At 38.5% G+C, this 16,465-nt stretch overlaps 1 protein-coding gene across 1 annotated transcript in view; it reads right to left on the bottom strand.

The window, feature by feature from the left end:
• Positions 1-1,429: 1,429 nt before the first annotated feature.
• LOC135714889 (uncharacterized) overlaps positions 1,430-16,465 on the bottom strand; it is a 68,222-nt gene continuing 53,186 nt past the window's right edge. Inside the window, exon 5 of the mRNA XM_065238303.1 lies at positions 1,430-1,670. Within this exon, the coding sequence (XP_065094375.1) occupies positions 1,566-1,670 (105 nt within the window). The 3' untranslated portion in view covers positions 1,430-1,565. The remainder of the gene's footprint in view (positions 1,671-16,465) is intronic.

The following is a 16,465-nucleotide window of genomic DNA, read 5'->3' on the forward strand; positions in this document are numbered from 1 at the left end:
GAGGGCCAATATGAGAAACCTCCATTTTGATTCTGTTTATTAACCCATTTATTGTATTATTGGACCGTCCCTTCCCTTTTAATATGTATTTCAATGTATATACGAGTTGATTGATATAATTATTGTCAAATTTCGATGAACATGGTTCATGGTCATCTTCTCCTTCTTCAGGTTCGCTCATCACCCGGAATGAAGGCTCGGTGCGGTTAGTAATATCAAACAGTGTTACATGCCAACGAAAAAGAGATACAAGTAGGATTAGTTTTTTTAAAGTAATAGTCATCTGAATACCCAACTAACCATATCTCAGTGACATTTTCTCACTCTGAACCTACATTAAAAGTTATGTTGTGAGTATATGGTTACTTTGGTACTCACATGAAATGTTGTGCAAGTACCACATGTTCAACAATGCTCAACTATGGACAGCTCAATTTTAATGCCATTTCCTTTTTGAATTAGCGTACACCAACATGATAATCTTCTAAGAAACACCTAAGAATGTATAGAGATAAAGCTCAAAATACAGTTTTAACTGATGGTACTTTATAAACATCAAACTGTCCAATATTGGACCCTGCCAACACACGGCGCCTGCACGGTAATGTGGGTAATGAATGGTTCATCGGTTGCGAAGTGAAGTGCTTCTCAAACTGAAGCGAAACATTTCTCAATTTTTCAAAGTTATCCTAACGTAAACTTAATATTATCACCCATATGTCCGTCCACGCCCGAAACCCATCCACCACACAAAATCAAATAAAAATGTTTCTGTATGACAAACACGTCTAGCCACAAACGAGAATATGGGTGTATATCTTCACTGTAACAACTACGGATAATGATCGAAAATACTTGCATTTTACTAAGGCACTTTTGAGCAAACCACATTGGCACAACGACGCCCTATACGCGATCTGACCAAAGCGCAGGGAATCTATTTTTTTTTTTAATATGATACAAAACTTCCAATGTTAGAAATTCATGATTTTCTGTGAAATTACCAGTGAAAAATGCCCACATTTAGGTGCAACTCCATTTAAAAACATATATTTCCCATGACATCTGCTGAAAGTATATTTCTTACAAGGATTTAGGAAACCAAATTTAATGAGAATATCTCATAGAGAGTTGCCTTAAACTCCCACATGTATCGTGTATCTTTTGGCAGATACACGTGCTTTGTCCACTATTTGTCGGCTGCCTACAACTCAAGGGCCACTTGGCATTGAATTTAATTTAGTCTGTGACATATTTGACAGGTCTTCTACAACGGATTTGATAAATTCAATTTATTTATTTTTCTTGATAACATTTATATAATAAAAAAACTAATGAATATTTTACATCAATAAACAATTCGTTATGCATAAATTGAAAACAAAAACATCTAAAATATGTAATAAAAAACAAAAATGTATGGGCAATTTTACATATATAGGTCTATAATTAATTTTACTTCAAATAATAAAGACTAGCGTTAAAGAAGAATAACTACTAAAAAAAAAATTACAAAAATATGTAACTATAATGAATGAAATACTGCAGCATATGTGTTACATTACCTATTGTGTTCCATTGCCAGAATCATTATTGTTGTCCTCAGTGATGCCGGTGTAGGTATTATAATAGATTGGCTGTGATGGTGAATATCCCCAAATGGTAAATCCCTGAATATGATAAAAAAATCTCATTTATTCTGTAAATTAATAGGAACATAGGAAAACTTAAAATAAGAAATCAAAAAAAAAATATGGGATGGTAATTATAATCATAAAAATGGTGATTGATTTCTCCATACTTTATTTTATGAAATGTTCCTCCTTACCTATCTATATTAAGAGCATTTATAGAGTAAGGTGGGGCAAGACGTGTCACTAAGCATGATGGGTCACTAGTATATTTATTCATTTATTTGTCTTTAAATGTTGATCAACACGTTATACGCATGCAAAATGATGGTTTGCTTTTTCAAACCAGCTTTGGGGCTACATTGAGCCTGTTGATGTTGACCAACAAAAATATAAAAAAATCAAGTAGATGAACTTACCCCCCATGACCAGGGATAGGGAACAGCACAAAGCGCAAACAAGTAAACACATACACCTGTTCGTTTGTAGAAACGCAGGAATAAGAGACCAGCGGAGACACTGTTATGATTCCAATCGAACTGTCAAAAGCGGTTCCAATCTGCAATGTTTACAAATGGTTTGCTTCAATTAGGGAGGAGTATTAAAATCGTTTAACAATCACTCATGAACTCGTTGGTCGGTGCATTGGCGAAGCAAGCAGTTACAAATGCAAGTGGTGCCAGGATTGCTTTAATGTTTATCTTGTTGCAAAATTCATGTTTTTTTCTCCGCTGGTCTCTTATTCCAGTGTTTCTATTTGTTTGCAAGTCTAAAATAAAGAGACGTGCAATGAGTATAGCTATGAGCTTGTGCTAATGAAACATGTGAAAACCTGTTTAAAATAAGGAATTGCCAGTGTTACAGTCGCTATAAATCGATGGAGACGCATGGTAGTCTAGTCGCATAGGAGTATTGAGTGAAAACTCAAAACTTGAGATACGCCATTTCCTCTATAACACAAAAACGAAGAAAAACACAGCTGATTTTGTGACATAATGCGCACTGAGAAAACTGTCCCTAAAATTTACAAAAGCTGCGTATACGTATGAACGTATGAAAATATGATCTCAATCCAGTTTCGTAAGAATCTTATGTTTTCATACTATATTATGACAAACAGAATTGAGCATTGCAGTGCTGTATTGCATTACTCATCGAAATTAAAATTAAGTGCCTTCCATTCATTTTGACTAAAAAAATGTTTTAAGAAATTATGGAATAATAAGATATTATGAAAATATTTTGATTATGTAAATAACATTATACTTCAACAGTTTCAGTGAGATTGATGCGCCTTTCTTTGCAAACCACCCTGTAGGAAGCTTAATAAGTATTGCGAATAGTGTTATTCGATTTGCTGGATCGTATCGTTGGAAGGAGATTCTTAAATTCCCATAGATTTCGTGTAAGTATCTCTGCTTACCGGTCCGCGCCTCCGGTTTTGGTCCTTCATACAGCGGTATTGTGAATTCAGATCGGTAGCTCAAATTAATCTTACAATACAAGATCTTTGAAGGGATGGTGGCTACCTTACATACATTTTTTTTCCTTGGTTTGTTTTCCGTGCTGAGCACTTATGCTACCGACGCCAGGAAGGCAGCTCCCACACCTGGACCCTACCTATCGACCCATCAACTCATGAACCGGGGACCAACGGCTTTACTTCCCTGTTTGAAACCAGGCCTGCTGGGGTGAGAGGTAATCACGCTTACCACTGCACCACCGGCGCCGCTACCTTACATACATACATACATACATACATAAAAGTTAAAAACGTCCAAAAGTAACATGGGACAGATATGCGTAGAACGGCAGTTTAAACAATAGTTAATAGTATAATTAAAAACTAATAGATCGTCCGAAAAATTTGAAGCCTCAATAGGAAGCTGAAGATATAACATCAGAGTAAACGTGGGGGACCGAAATCCGAACAACTAACAAATTAATCAAAATTCGTACATTCTATACAAAAACCTATTTTACGTATGAGGTTGTCGGTCCCGCACGATACCTGTTACCTCCAGAACGAACCGTCGTCGGCAAAAAATATATCTTCCATCAAGCCTGCTGCTTCTAGAAAGGAAAGAAGAAAAAACAAATGTATCTACAAGATCAAGATCCAGGAGGAAGCTTGACCCGCCTCAGTGGCGTGAGGACAAACATGTTCGTTTCAACTATCCTGAACTGACTGTAAACGTTTCTCCACCACCGGTGAAGAAAATGATTCCTTACCAGAGTCAAACACCTCTCTTCACCAGCGACAAAAGACTTACAAGATGTCCATTCAAATTCCATTTTTCAATTCCCAGTTTTTCCCAGTTATTCCAAAAAAAAACTCCACCTTAAACAAAAAAGGCGTTCAAAAATAACCCTTTAAAGATAATGATAAAATTTTGTCAGCAGGATTCCTCTACAATATGCAGGGCTGGTAGTGGTTAGAGCGTAAAATTATTTACTGCCTAGGCCACGCCACTGACAAGACCTATACCGACAGCAGCGTTTGACAGTAGGCAGCATGTCCCGGGCTCAAATCGTTTATTTTGCTGTGCTGGGCCCGCTGTCACGGTATAACATGTTGCCTACGCTCGGCTGGCCTAGGCTGAGTGTGAAAGCACTGCACTATTCAATCAATTACTCTGTGCAGACTGTTTGTACCAAACGGTAAAGGACGAGGCAATGAAAGAGCCAACAAAAACATTCAGTCATTTACGAGTAGGCGACGCACACCGCTTGCCTTCGCTCACACAGCATGTAATTGAGTCATTTTTCCATAGAAAATGTACGCTCAGTCATTCAAATCAAATATTGGGTACCATCACGGCAGAATAAACGTGTTGACTGAGCTACTGACTGAGTGCTCGGCTGTCAGTGACTCGTTTACCTCTCAATCATTCAGACTCTTACGAGGCAACTCATATTCATATCAAAATGACTCAATGAACCTGACTGTTTTGCGCACTGGTGGTTATACTATAGTATTGACTACAATAACGAAAAAAGTGATAAAATAGTGACTTTAAACAATAAAAAAGTGACCAATAGTGACATCTATTGATCGGAAAGATATTAAAGGTATGAATCGAATCTGTCGTTGAATGCGATCCGCTTTGACACATATTATAAATTCCCAAACCACCATGAGCATTTCACAAACTTTTTTTAAATAAAACAAATGGTTGAAGGATCTTATAAATTTGTTTTCGTAAAATCAGTATTAATTGAATAATCAATAGGTTAATTTATAGCCTCCATTTCCTTAAACAGTAATCAATTTTCTGAAACCATTTTTTTTGGAAACGAACCGTTGAATAAGTTTGATTTAGATTCAGATCGCGAATTTTTAAAGGTCTTGAATATAGAAATTTCTGTAAAACTTCAAACATAGACAAATTTCATATCTCTAGAACCTAGACAAGTGTTCTGGATCGTATCAATAATTATCATTATTCTGGAACGAGAAAATTTTTCTCGAAAAATATCGATCTTCAAAAAAGTTGCAAGACTACTGTTCTGGATAGCTCAAGAGATGAACTAGCCTATGGCTAAAAATCTCTTAAAGATAAAAAAAAATCTGAATCGGAGTTTTGAGTGGACTGTAGGTTAATTTTCCGTCCAGACCGCACTATGCACTTGAGGTCACCGACCTTCACTTGACCACTGGAAAAGGTCTGTACAAACGACACACCAGACTTGTTTGTTGTGTGGTAAGATTTATACTGATTTATTGCTGCTATTTATTATCGAACCTAGCTATTGTGTGGATCGCGTACGATCGGGTGGATGCAAGAGAGTAAGAAATGAGAGAAATCCTAACTGTTCTACAGCGATCCATGGGGTACTCTTATCGATTTACGTAAACAAGTACAGTTTAGCAATTCAAAAACTCAGTAAAAATTACTGACTGGATAAGTGTGTACTGATGTATGGTTGGTGAAGAGGCTAGCATCTGGAGGGTATTCTCGGGCTAGTGAATGCAACCCATCTCCACTTATAATTCAGGAATACACTAGTTATTCATTTCTGTTTGATATGTTTACAAAGTTTGACAACTAGAAATCAGTATTGTGTGTGTGTAGTGTAGTTACCAATTTTCCAAGTCATAGACTTCAGATAACTGTTCAAAGTCCTATATTTATTTTAACGGAATCATGAACCAAAAAACCAAAGACCACTATGACAAACACGATCGATCTGAAGGGATCTTTGGCTGACTAATGAAAAGGGGGAGGCAGAACATAGAAATTGTTTTAAGGTGATACGATCCAGAACCTCGGGCTCTGATTTCCCTTCGCTTTTTCCAGGAGTCCATTATCTGCTATCGGGAAACATACAATAACAAAACTGTGATGACAATTGAGTGCCTCAAATCGCAATAGTGCCCGAGATTAACTCTCTAGAAAACTAGAAGTGGCAGTGAAAGTGCCTATGATTTGTGGACGCTGAATCGTATCACCTTAAGAACTCAGTATGTTCCATTCCCAGGTTGGAAATTTTCTCAACTTCCCTGGACATAATACAGATTCATGCATTGGTTGGCATAGAAAGCTTTCAATTAATTACTTTGCATCTAGACCACTTAATTGAGAGCCACCAAAAGACTTGTTACAGAAGCGTAAAATGCCTAGAAGTCCAATTAAGCTATGACTTCTGCGAGCTTCAATGAAATTTTCAGTAATGCTTTAATTTCCCTCTTTTCACATGACTTTTCCTGAAGCTTGTATGTTACAGTTATTAACTACAGTAGCCCTCATAATTCCTTTCGAGGCTGTGCGTTTGATCGAACCTGACGTTTGTTTTTACCGTGGAGTTTTTTTTATCTATAATCGGTTGCTGATCTGGCCAAAACCAGGCCCAGGAGACATTTCTAGTTCCTCAGTCCCTATTATTTACCGCTGAGAAACTGTTCCGAAGACAAGTAGAACCTCCACGAGACGTCCCATCATTCGTTGCATCATTAGTTCCATCATTCGTTGAGTCGCAGCGTTGAACCTGACTATTGGCCACAGGCTTGCCATCAAAAATTGACTACATACATCCGAACATTTGTTTATCTCAAGTCGACGGAAGACATTCCACGCAACTACCATAAACCGGAATAGTTCATGTTGATGTTCGTCAAGCTTCGTCTACAATTTGAACTTCTACATCAACACATGTCAGGCAGCATTCAGGTTCAATTGGCTAAACTTGGTGAGTTCGTTCCATTTTGTAAATTTTTATCTGTTCAAACCAGGAACGTTGGGAGATCACCTTTTTGTGGTACGTTACTGGTATAAGATCAAGACCAACAATTGAAATGGCCTTGACTCCATTTTTGTAAGGCCATTTTCTCGCGAACCGAAGTCCGCAAAGGCAAACCAACATAATGAAAAGGTAGCGGAAATTCTCCTCTACCCGATTGTGGTTTAGGTTTGCGAATGAAGGTTTAGGTTCGCGAGAAAATGGCCTTACAAGGTTTCTTTGCAAAATGGAGTTGAGGCCATTTCAATTGTTGGTCTTGAGATCTACCACCGAACCCCAGTCGTTACAACTTCAAACTAAGGAATCAGGATTTTCCAGTAATCAAAGGATTACATTTAAGTGCTTGTTACTTTTTATGACTTGATAATAGTGACACCCGCTGTTATGCATTTCTATATTGTATATTTTAAATCAAAATTATTGATTATGTTCATAGAGTTTACATAATCCTTTTCCCTTTGTCCTCCTCCTTTTCCTTTCCCTCTTCTCTTTTCAGAAAGCGAGTAATGACGCTATAGCCATAAGCCATAAAAGGCTAGGACAAGAGTTAGTGTTCATGTCCCAACCGTCAGAAGAAAATGGAGCATCACTTAACCTTGCTAGTTTTGATGCTTCCAACAAGCAACCAATCATATAATTACCAAAAACGGAACGTACGGTATGAGATGTCCACGTTTCATCCATTTATTGGATTCTGAAGCATCGAAGATTTAAACAGGCCCGATGTTTTCTGAATCATCTTGTCCCTTAAATGCTGCACAGTAGGCCGGGCCGTTTTGATAGGTGTGACGCATCTTTGATGTGAAACATCAATAGACAAGAAAAATTATGGAGGTATATCCATTATTTTCCAGGATGCTTTCAAGAACTGGCTGTGTTGGTGTTAGATTAGATTAGATTAGACAGTAGCCCTCAGCAACAGGCCATCAAACGACATCAAACAAATCTGCTGACGGAGTAGCACACGCGGCGACAACGAATATCGACGACGACAGGCATGGCATCACCAAGTAACTGATCCTACAGGTATAAGTGCAAGGTTATCAATTAGGATTGTAGGAATAGCTTGTATGATTTGAATTGTAATACAATTAAATTCATTATTGTACTGACCATCGTAGAGAGTAGTTCTTTTTTAAAAGTCTTCGAGTACTTGTGGTACATAAGTGGCGCAGTCGCGTAGTTCTGGTTGTGGATGAAGTGAAGTGAAAAGTGAGTTTTTATCCGAAATTGCCATCGGGGGAACACCGGTGGACGAGACAAGGACGAAATCATCTTCAAGCTTTACACCTCCACACACGCCAGAGGATCTAGTAGCATCGCATCGGGACGAGCGATCTTTAGCCGAGGGAATATTGGAACGCCGCATCGGAACGTACGATAAGCTATAGCCGAGGGTATCGGTGCTGTCTAACCATAAGTAATAATCAATTTTTTTTCTAAGCTTCTGTTTATAAACGCAATTTAGTTTTATGCACTGTGTGATTACAAGATTTAGTGATTTAGTGAAAAGTGAATGATAACAAGAAAAATGACGGAAAGTCTAGCAAGAAAAATAGAAGAGCTAGAGCGCATTTGGGAACAACAAACTATACAGTTAGAAAGGTTACAGAATGCTTCGCAGAGGGTAACTATGGCACCGCAGCAGGCACATTCTTTTGACCTTTAAAAATCCCAGACGTTATTAAATTAGTACCAGTGCTGTAAGTTCTCAAAATCAATTGAAATTTTTAGATGAAAATGAGAAAAGCAGCTATCCGCTATCAAAGAAGACCTCCTTCGAGTGGGTGATTAGTCATTTGACGAAGGCATGGATCATTCTCATTTGAGAAACGCTTGATATTATTCATTTGAGTGTAACCTACACATAAACGGAGCTCTGGTCGACATTCCGGCGAAAAAGCTAAGCCAACCCGACACTAACCTGACTTCTACCAAACCCCAAACCGATGTTGACCCAAAATTGACCCGACATCAACCCGACATTGGGTCGACATCAAGCATAAATTTGTCTTACAATGATCCGAAATCGGGTCGACTTGTCTGTTCGGGACCATTTTGCTGGGTTTCTTCCATACTTCACTGTCGTATATCAAATGATAGTGAGTGACTCAATTGACAGTGACGATGAGGCTCGCGATGAGGTTCGAATGAGAAAGGTGCTGGCCATGTAAGAATTCATTTTCACAGAATTGATTGAATGGTTGAATTGGTTCATCTTCAATCGAATGATATGAAAATTAACAGCACTGATTGTGGGATCGATAATGAGCTACCTGCCTGGTAGATTCAGTGAAAAAAAAACTAGAATGCGCAAAAAAGGTAGTGCCATTATACAAGATTCAATTAGTTATGCCTATTTGGGAGTCCATAATACGGGACAAAATAACAGGCAAGGCTAATGAAGTTTTGCTTATGAGTAACACTGATTGCTCGTGGGCTGCAATTAAAGCAAAATTATTAGAACGGTTTGGGGACAAGCGTGATCTGTCAACCATAATCAGTAAAATGCTGTACCTTAAACAAGGCAGCAAAGGCGTTGAAGAATTCTATTTTGAATGCGATAGTCTGTTATCAGATATCAATGCAAAAATAATATTAGATGATACGATGAAGCCATGTGCAAGAACGATCATAGCATCTTACGAAGCAATGCTTATTAACACTTAAATAGACGGGTTACACGAGCCCATCTCGTCTTTAACGAGAACAAGTAGACCAAATACTCTTCTCTTGGCCTATCAACATTAGACTGACCCACATTTATATGGGAGATTTTATATCGTTTTTTTTTTCAACGGGCAAACCCCTTGATTGTGCTATTAGGCGAGAAAACCACTCTCTAAAAATTTCAGCTCTTTTGACTTAAAGTTTAGATGGGGATTTTTTTCGAAATGTATGGAGAATTAACATCCCTTCACTCTTTCGTGCATAGAACTGGTCCAGCAAACTCTTTTGAGCTCAGAATTTCAGCACATGTAGCTTAATATATGAGAAACAACTTTGTTCAAGACAGCATCATGATTGAAGTTAGTATTATGGAGATATTCATTCTTGAATTTATATGTGCATTTTGTTCGTATATTGCAGCAAAATAAGGCAGCTTATGCAACGTATCGACTAGATTACCACTAAAATAATACAAGTTCATATTTTCCACAGGCCAACATTCAGACTCGTGTCAGTAGGTGAGATAACCACTCTCTGAATGTTTCAGCTATTTTTGACGTTACAAAGGCTGGCGATTTTGGTTTAATGTTCATATAGGAGATTGGATTGAAATTTTCATATACAAAATGCTTATATATATTCAAAAGCGACTATCTCAATCAGGCTTGAAATTGCTCATTACAGCTAAAATGCTACTTTTCGTTATTATGAAACAATAGGATACTATTATGCTAATTTTTATTTGCAAGATGCAAGAAGAGGTGGTAAAGATAGTATATGACATATTAAATTTGTCAATTTTGCTTTCAGAAGGTCACAACTAGCGATTTTATGATCGCTGATTGCTCGCTCATCGCGTTGCTCATCGTTACAGCTACCTCTTCTTGCATCTTACAAATAAAAATTATCATTATAGTATCCCATTGTTTCGTAATAACAAAAAATAGCATTTTAGCTGTAATGAGCAATTGCAAGCCTGATCTCAATAAAACTAACCGGATTCATAATCCAGTCTTCAGTTGTTACTTATTGTTTGTTTGTATTCCAGAAGCTCAACACTGTTCTTCTCAAGAAGACATCGAGATACACAGCACAAGAAACCCACCAGATCAGCAGCAATAACGAATCGGGACGATTCTTCCTCAAACGGGGGACTAGTCAAACACCTCTCTTCACCAACAACAACAACAACAACAACAGGGCTAATGGGCAAAACACCGTTTCAGCACCGGTGAGGATTTCTAAGACTCTGAACCATTTGGTGGATTATTTTAACTTTTGGTTAAAATTTGACAGATGGAAAGTTATTAAGGTGTAAGCTGCGGGTAAGAGAAGGATAAGGAAATTAGGCGAACGCGAGGGGACGACTCTATCTACGATGCAGGAATTTTGTGTTTTGCTGTGGCTAGCTGCGCGTATGCTGAGCAAATAGAAAGAAGATTTATCACGATTTTTAAGATTTTCTGCAAAAAGATGATGCGCGATGCAAGTAGATGCGAGAAATGAAAGAAGATTTTTCGAAGATTTATTGGCTAGTGTGAGATTTTTTGAGCATCTAGAATTGAGATTTAGATGTGTCGCCTCCCTCGGGCGAACGGTTTATTTACGCATACACAACATTCTGATTGGGAAGCGAGTTACGCAAGCAGTTGAATGTGTGTAACTCGAACGTTCAACAAAACGGACCAAGAGCAATATCACTGCTAATGACGATTTTCGATTTGAGAATACCTCCCATGTTTAATTTCATCTTGAACGAAGCCGTCATTGAATACTCAAACATCTGGAAAAATAAAACTAAGTATCACTTTCTCTCTCATTCAGCATCTGAAGCCTTTCTGCTCTTACAAATGAGTCACCTCGTCGTGGCCACATTATAAAAATTGTGCTAGAACCTTGCGATTTTTTCTATGTTGATCAGAATCAAGAGATCAAAGCGTATTTAACTTGGAATACATATTTTGGAATATGGTGGTCATATCCTGGTTCACCGGGTAATCTGGATTGACCGATAAAGTGGCCACATTATAAAAATTGTGCTAGAACCTTGCGATTTTTTCTATGTTGTTCAGAATCAAGATATCAAAGCGTATTTAATATGGAAACTATATTTTGGGGTGTAGTGGCCATATTCTGGTTCACCGGATAATCTTGATTGACCAATGAAGTAGTCACATTATAAAAATTGTTCTAGAACCTTTCGATTTTTTCTATGTTTGTTCAGATTCAAGATATCAAAGCGAATTAATAAAGAATTTAAATTTTGGGGTAAAGTGGCCATATCCCCAGAAAATCTGGATTGACCGTAGAAGTGGTCATAACGTGTAAACAGTCCTGCAAAACTACGATCTTTTTTCTTAACAATCTTGTTCATATTCAAATAATTAAAACTATTTTTATTAAAAAAAAAATCCCTAGTATCCCACTTCTGGCAGGTGCTTTAAAAAAATTGGTACTTTAAATCCAAAAATTGTACACATTTAAAGTTCTGTGAAGAAGGCTTCAGCTCAATTGATCATAAAAGAACAAAATTATATCTGCTATTATATCGATCGGCACTGTAAACTCTCCTAAAAACCCGCAGTTTTTGAATACAAATTCAACCAACCAAACTCAAAACCATACTGATATAACTTGAATAGTTGATATACCAGTAATCAACATTTCAGAAATGTTGAAGCCGTCCTGAAAAGTTACAGCTCATAGCTCATCAAATTTTTTTGAAGAGAAAAAAAATCACGAGGTCTTATTATTTTGTCCGGTACTGTAGCTGTATTTGTTAATTATCGATATGTTTCTGAAGAACTGTAATTGGGCACTTGATTTCAGAGTAATACCGGATTTAAATGGGGTATATTTTTTCAATGTATGGTAGATCACAATAATTTCTAAAAAAAAAGACTTTTGAATCGTCTCATATTATTTTTTAATAAAATGTCAAAATTATCTGTTCAAAGAGTACCTCCGACCACTTCTTAGGCCACTACCGGATGTTTTGGAATACCATGGACCAATTTTCGATCGGACAGATCATGGGCATGAGACACATCAAATCACGATGTTTTCGTTTTTATGTCCAGTACTGTAAGATATAAGAATATACCTTGGCCTACTGTTAAGTGCGATATATGTTTATCACAGAAGCTTTAGCACGATCGATTGCAATTAATTGTTAACAGCCCAGCGGATATCATCGCAATCGGGAAACTACTGTCAACATGATTTCTAACGGTGACATCGCGAAATTTTATCTACAACACCAATCCGAAGATGAATTATTTCGTTTTTTATGTCGTAAAGGGAAGGAACGAGAAAAAAATATCAAGCCAACAGTGAAAGCATGGATTAGCAGCTTCAAATATTATTGGTCGAAGCATGGATGCAAAAAACGATTTTTCGAGAAGGATTCGAAATGGATTAAGTCTGTATTTACGGTATGTTGCCTGAAGAAAAAAAAATCAGAAGAATAGCTTGTTGTGATTTTGATTTAAAGCTGAAACAATCAGGATCACCAGCTTCTCCTTTCAATAATTCTGGAACAACATCACCATGTTACGTTTGGGACACTTTGTCCCTACAGATTCTTCTGGATTGTGATATCTTTCCGAAATCACAAACGCGCTCGTTGGTGGTTAGAACAATAATAATCTTTATTCAAAATTATATTCCTTAACACATTTTTTCCTACGGGAGACACCTGAAGTCATTATGTGACAGTTTATGTAAATGATCACCAATCAGCGATCGATATTAACAAACGAGAGAATGAGAGAGTGAGAGAGAGAAAGAATTTGGAGAAGGCAAATTGGTTAAATCGGTTGCGCTGAAAACGGCTTAGCAACTAGGAATATCGGTTGCCCGGAGTGCGCCTTGGCGACAAGTAATACGATACCCTTAGACGCCGAGTATGGGTTATTGAATTTGTTTTAGCGTTCATCGAACTGCTCCATGCACTTGCTGCGTAAGGAGTTCGATGTCCGAGTGAGGCATGGGAAAATGCTTGTTACTAATTGAAAACTGAAATGATTTTTGGAAATTGATGACATGTGAGTTGCGCATGTCACACCATTCCCCTTAAGGAAAAAATGATTGAATGTAATGGAAATTATTTTGACTTCAAATGTCTCGCACAATTTTTTTTTCTCTTTTTTTTAACGCACCCCTTCCCCCTAACAGAGAAAGAAATGCACTACCAAATATTTTTTTTTTTAATTTATTTTATCAATCTTGATATGTGTACTTCCTGTTGTTTATTGTCTTTGTCAAGTATTGTAGCATTTGATGGATTTAGTTTAATTACTTTGAATGGGCCGTTATAAACTGGTTCTAATTTGTGCCTATTTTCAATTTGTAAATACACTGTATCGCCTAATGTTATCTGTCCCATATGACGCCGCATATCTGTCCCATATGACTTTTCGTCGTTTTTCAGTTAGATGTAGCATTGGCCTTATTTTTTATCGTATTTTAAAAGGTAATTATAAAATTTAGTTTTTTATTCTAGAAAAGTCAAAAAATATCAGGTCGATTTGTCCCATCTTGAAAGTAACCGCATATGAGTTCCATTATTGCAATACTTTTTTTTTTGTAAAAGTTATCGTTTATTTCTGTATTATTAAAAGATTATTTACAAATGGTTACAATTCGCATCTCAAATAGAATGCAAGTGCACTAAAATCGATTCTATCGTTAACTTCATTAACATAGGTGATGTATAATATACCGATTTTCAAGATTTCATTTCGTGTTGTTGGTCCTATGTTTAGTAGTGCTGGTCGCAGCAAATCTTCGAAAGACAGTCTTTGCCATCCGCCGAGTATCATCGTCATCTTCTGCTGTATAAAAGCCTATGCTACGCGAGGGCAGTTACCAAACTTGTGTTGCAGCGTTTCAATCGCTGCATTGCAATGCAAACAATTCTCTCCGTCTGCCCGTTGGATGGTTCTCATCAGTTTTCGATGCTCCGTCTTCTCGTTAACCAGCAAATATAAACTGCTTCGATGGCTCGATGACAATTGTTTTGTCGCAATGTTTGCCCAAATTCGTTTCCAGTTACGCCAGGATTTTTCCTTTCAACCCGTGGTGTTTCCGTTCGTTCCAGAAAAAGACGATGTATTTGGTTACTGGAGGGGTGTTCTCGTACAAGTGGAGGAAGAAGGGGAATTTGCTGAGAAATCAGCTTGAAGCAGGGAAGATCTACAGGGGGAGGAATATCTTGGTTCAGAAGGGATTGGTAGTAAGGAAGGGAGCCACTTGCCTGCATGTGCCGATTCACTAGCAGCGCTTTGCACTTCAAAGTTGGTAGCTGCAATTTCAATCCGCCAGAAACTCTGTCGCGCGCCATTTGTTCCATTGGAATGGGTGCAACATACCAAATCTTCGCCGTGATGAATGTGTTTAAAAGTATTACTTTTTGTTGCAGGTTAAGACTCCTCAGCGATTGCAACCACAGCTGCTGAGCAAATTTGGATACGAGAGCATCCCAGTTAATTTTTGCGCGGATTGAATTGGTAAAATATACGCCCAGAATCTTCACCATTTCTGCTGTTTGCAGCCACGGCACGTTTAGTGGGTCTCCATCAATGAAGCCAACGTCTATGGCGGCAGTTTTAAGCCAATTTAATTTTGCACCAGCGGCACGTTCGAACCGATCAAACAAATCATTGATGCGTTCTATTACCTCTGTGTTAGTGACTATCACAGATACATCATCTGCGTATGCCACCACAAGGTCGGGACCGAGTTGTCGCTCTAGCTGTTGCAGGAACGGGTGGAGGTAGATGATGAAAAGTAGCATCGATAACGGGTCTCCCTGTCGCACCGACCGTTGGATGGGAAAATGCTGCGAAAGATGTCCATTTACAAGCAGGCGAGATGAGGATTGTTCGGCAATTCGTGCCAGTAAGCCGACAAAAGTTGGGTTTATTCCCAGCTGCCGCATGGTTCCGTGAAGGAAGGAAAGGGATACCCGATCAAATGCGTGATCGAGATCGTAGCTTATCAGTTTCCCTTTTCGTTTCCTCGCTATCAGCTGTGCAATACGATCTTTCAGAGAAAGAGTGGCTTCGAAGATTGAGTGCCCTTCGTTTAAACACTTTTGTGCATTACTCAATATGCGGTGGGTCTTCATCACGACCTCGAGACGTGCTTTCAAGATTCTGCCGAGAATTTTAAAGTCCGCATTCAGAAGGCTGATCGGTCGGGATCCTCGCCTTTGATGATCCACATTTGCGACGATATTGTAGCCAGGAATGGAGAGCTGCGCGTTCTCCACTTCTTGCAGAAAAACGATGTCGAGATCCATTGTTGTACAAAATGATCGGAGAGCGTTGAGTTTCGTTTCGTTGGTAATCGTGTTAATATTTATACTGGCAACGTTGTAGCTGGTGAACTGATCCGTTTTAATTGTTCTGCTCCCGCTCGTCGTCGCTGCCGTCTCGGCGCTTTCTAGTTTGGCACCGTCCTCTCGGACGCGTGCTGTTGGTTGATATTGCCTACTCGTCTGTCTCGTTGCCATCGGATTTGCCACTGGCAGGTTTGTGAACCACTTCGTCACTAGCAGGAGGTTGTTGACCAGGAGTACTGGACAACGACCTGCTATCCGATGGTTGTTTCGATCGGATTTGTTGCAGGTACCGGCATCAGCTGCTGCTGCTGCTGCTTCTGCTTCTTCGGCGGCGGACATCTCAATGCCGACGTTTGGTTAATCGGCAACGATGATTTTGGGGCTTGCGGCTTCGCAGTGGTTTTTGCCGGCATTGCTGTTTCGTCGCATCGGCATACGATTTCTGAACAAGCAGTTTTTTGTTCTGCACACAGGACGCACCGATGTGAATAAATTCTCGGCAGTGTCGGTAGGTTTGACGTTGGCCAAAATAGGACAGAAACGCCGATTCTCCATCGATGAAGACCCACGACTCGAT

This window comes from Ochlerotatus camptorhynchus, unplaced genomic scaffold (assembly GCF_037179485.1).
Source record: "Ochlerotatus camptorhynchus isolate MF236.1 unplaced genomic scaffold, CSIRO-AGI_Acam_v1.1 ptg000755l, whole genome shotgun sequence".
Classification (NCBI taxonomy): domain Eukaryota; kingdom Metazoa; phylum Arthropoda; class Insecta; order Diptera; family Culicidae; genus Ochlerotatus; species Ochlerotatus camptorhynchus.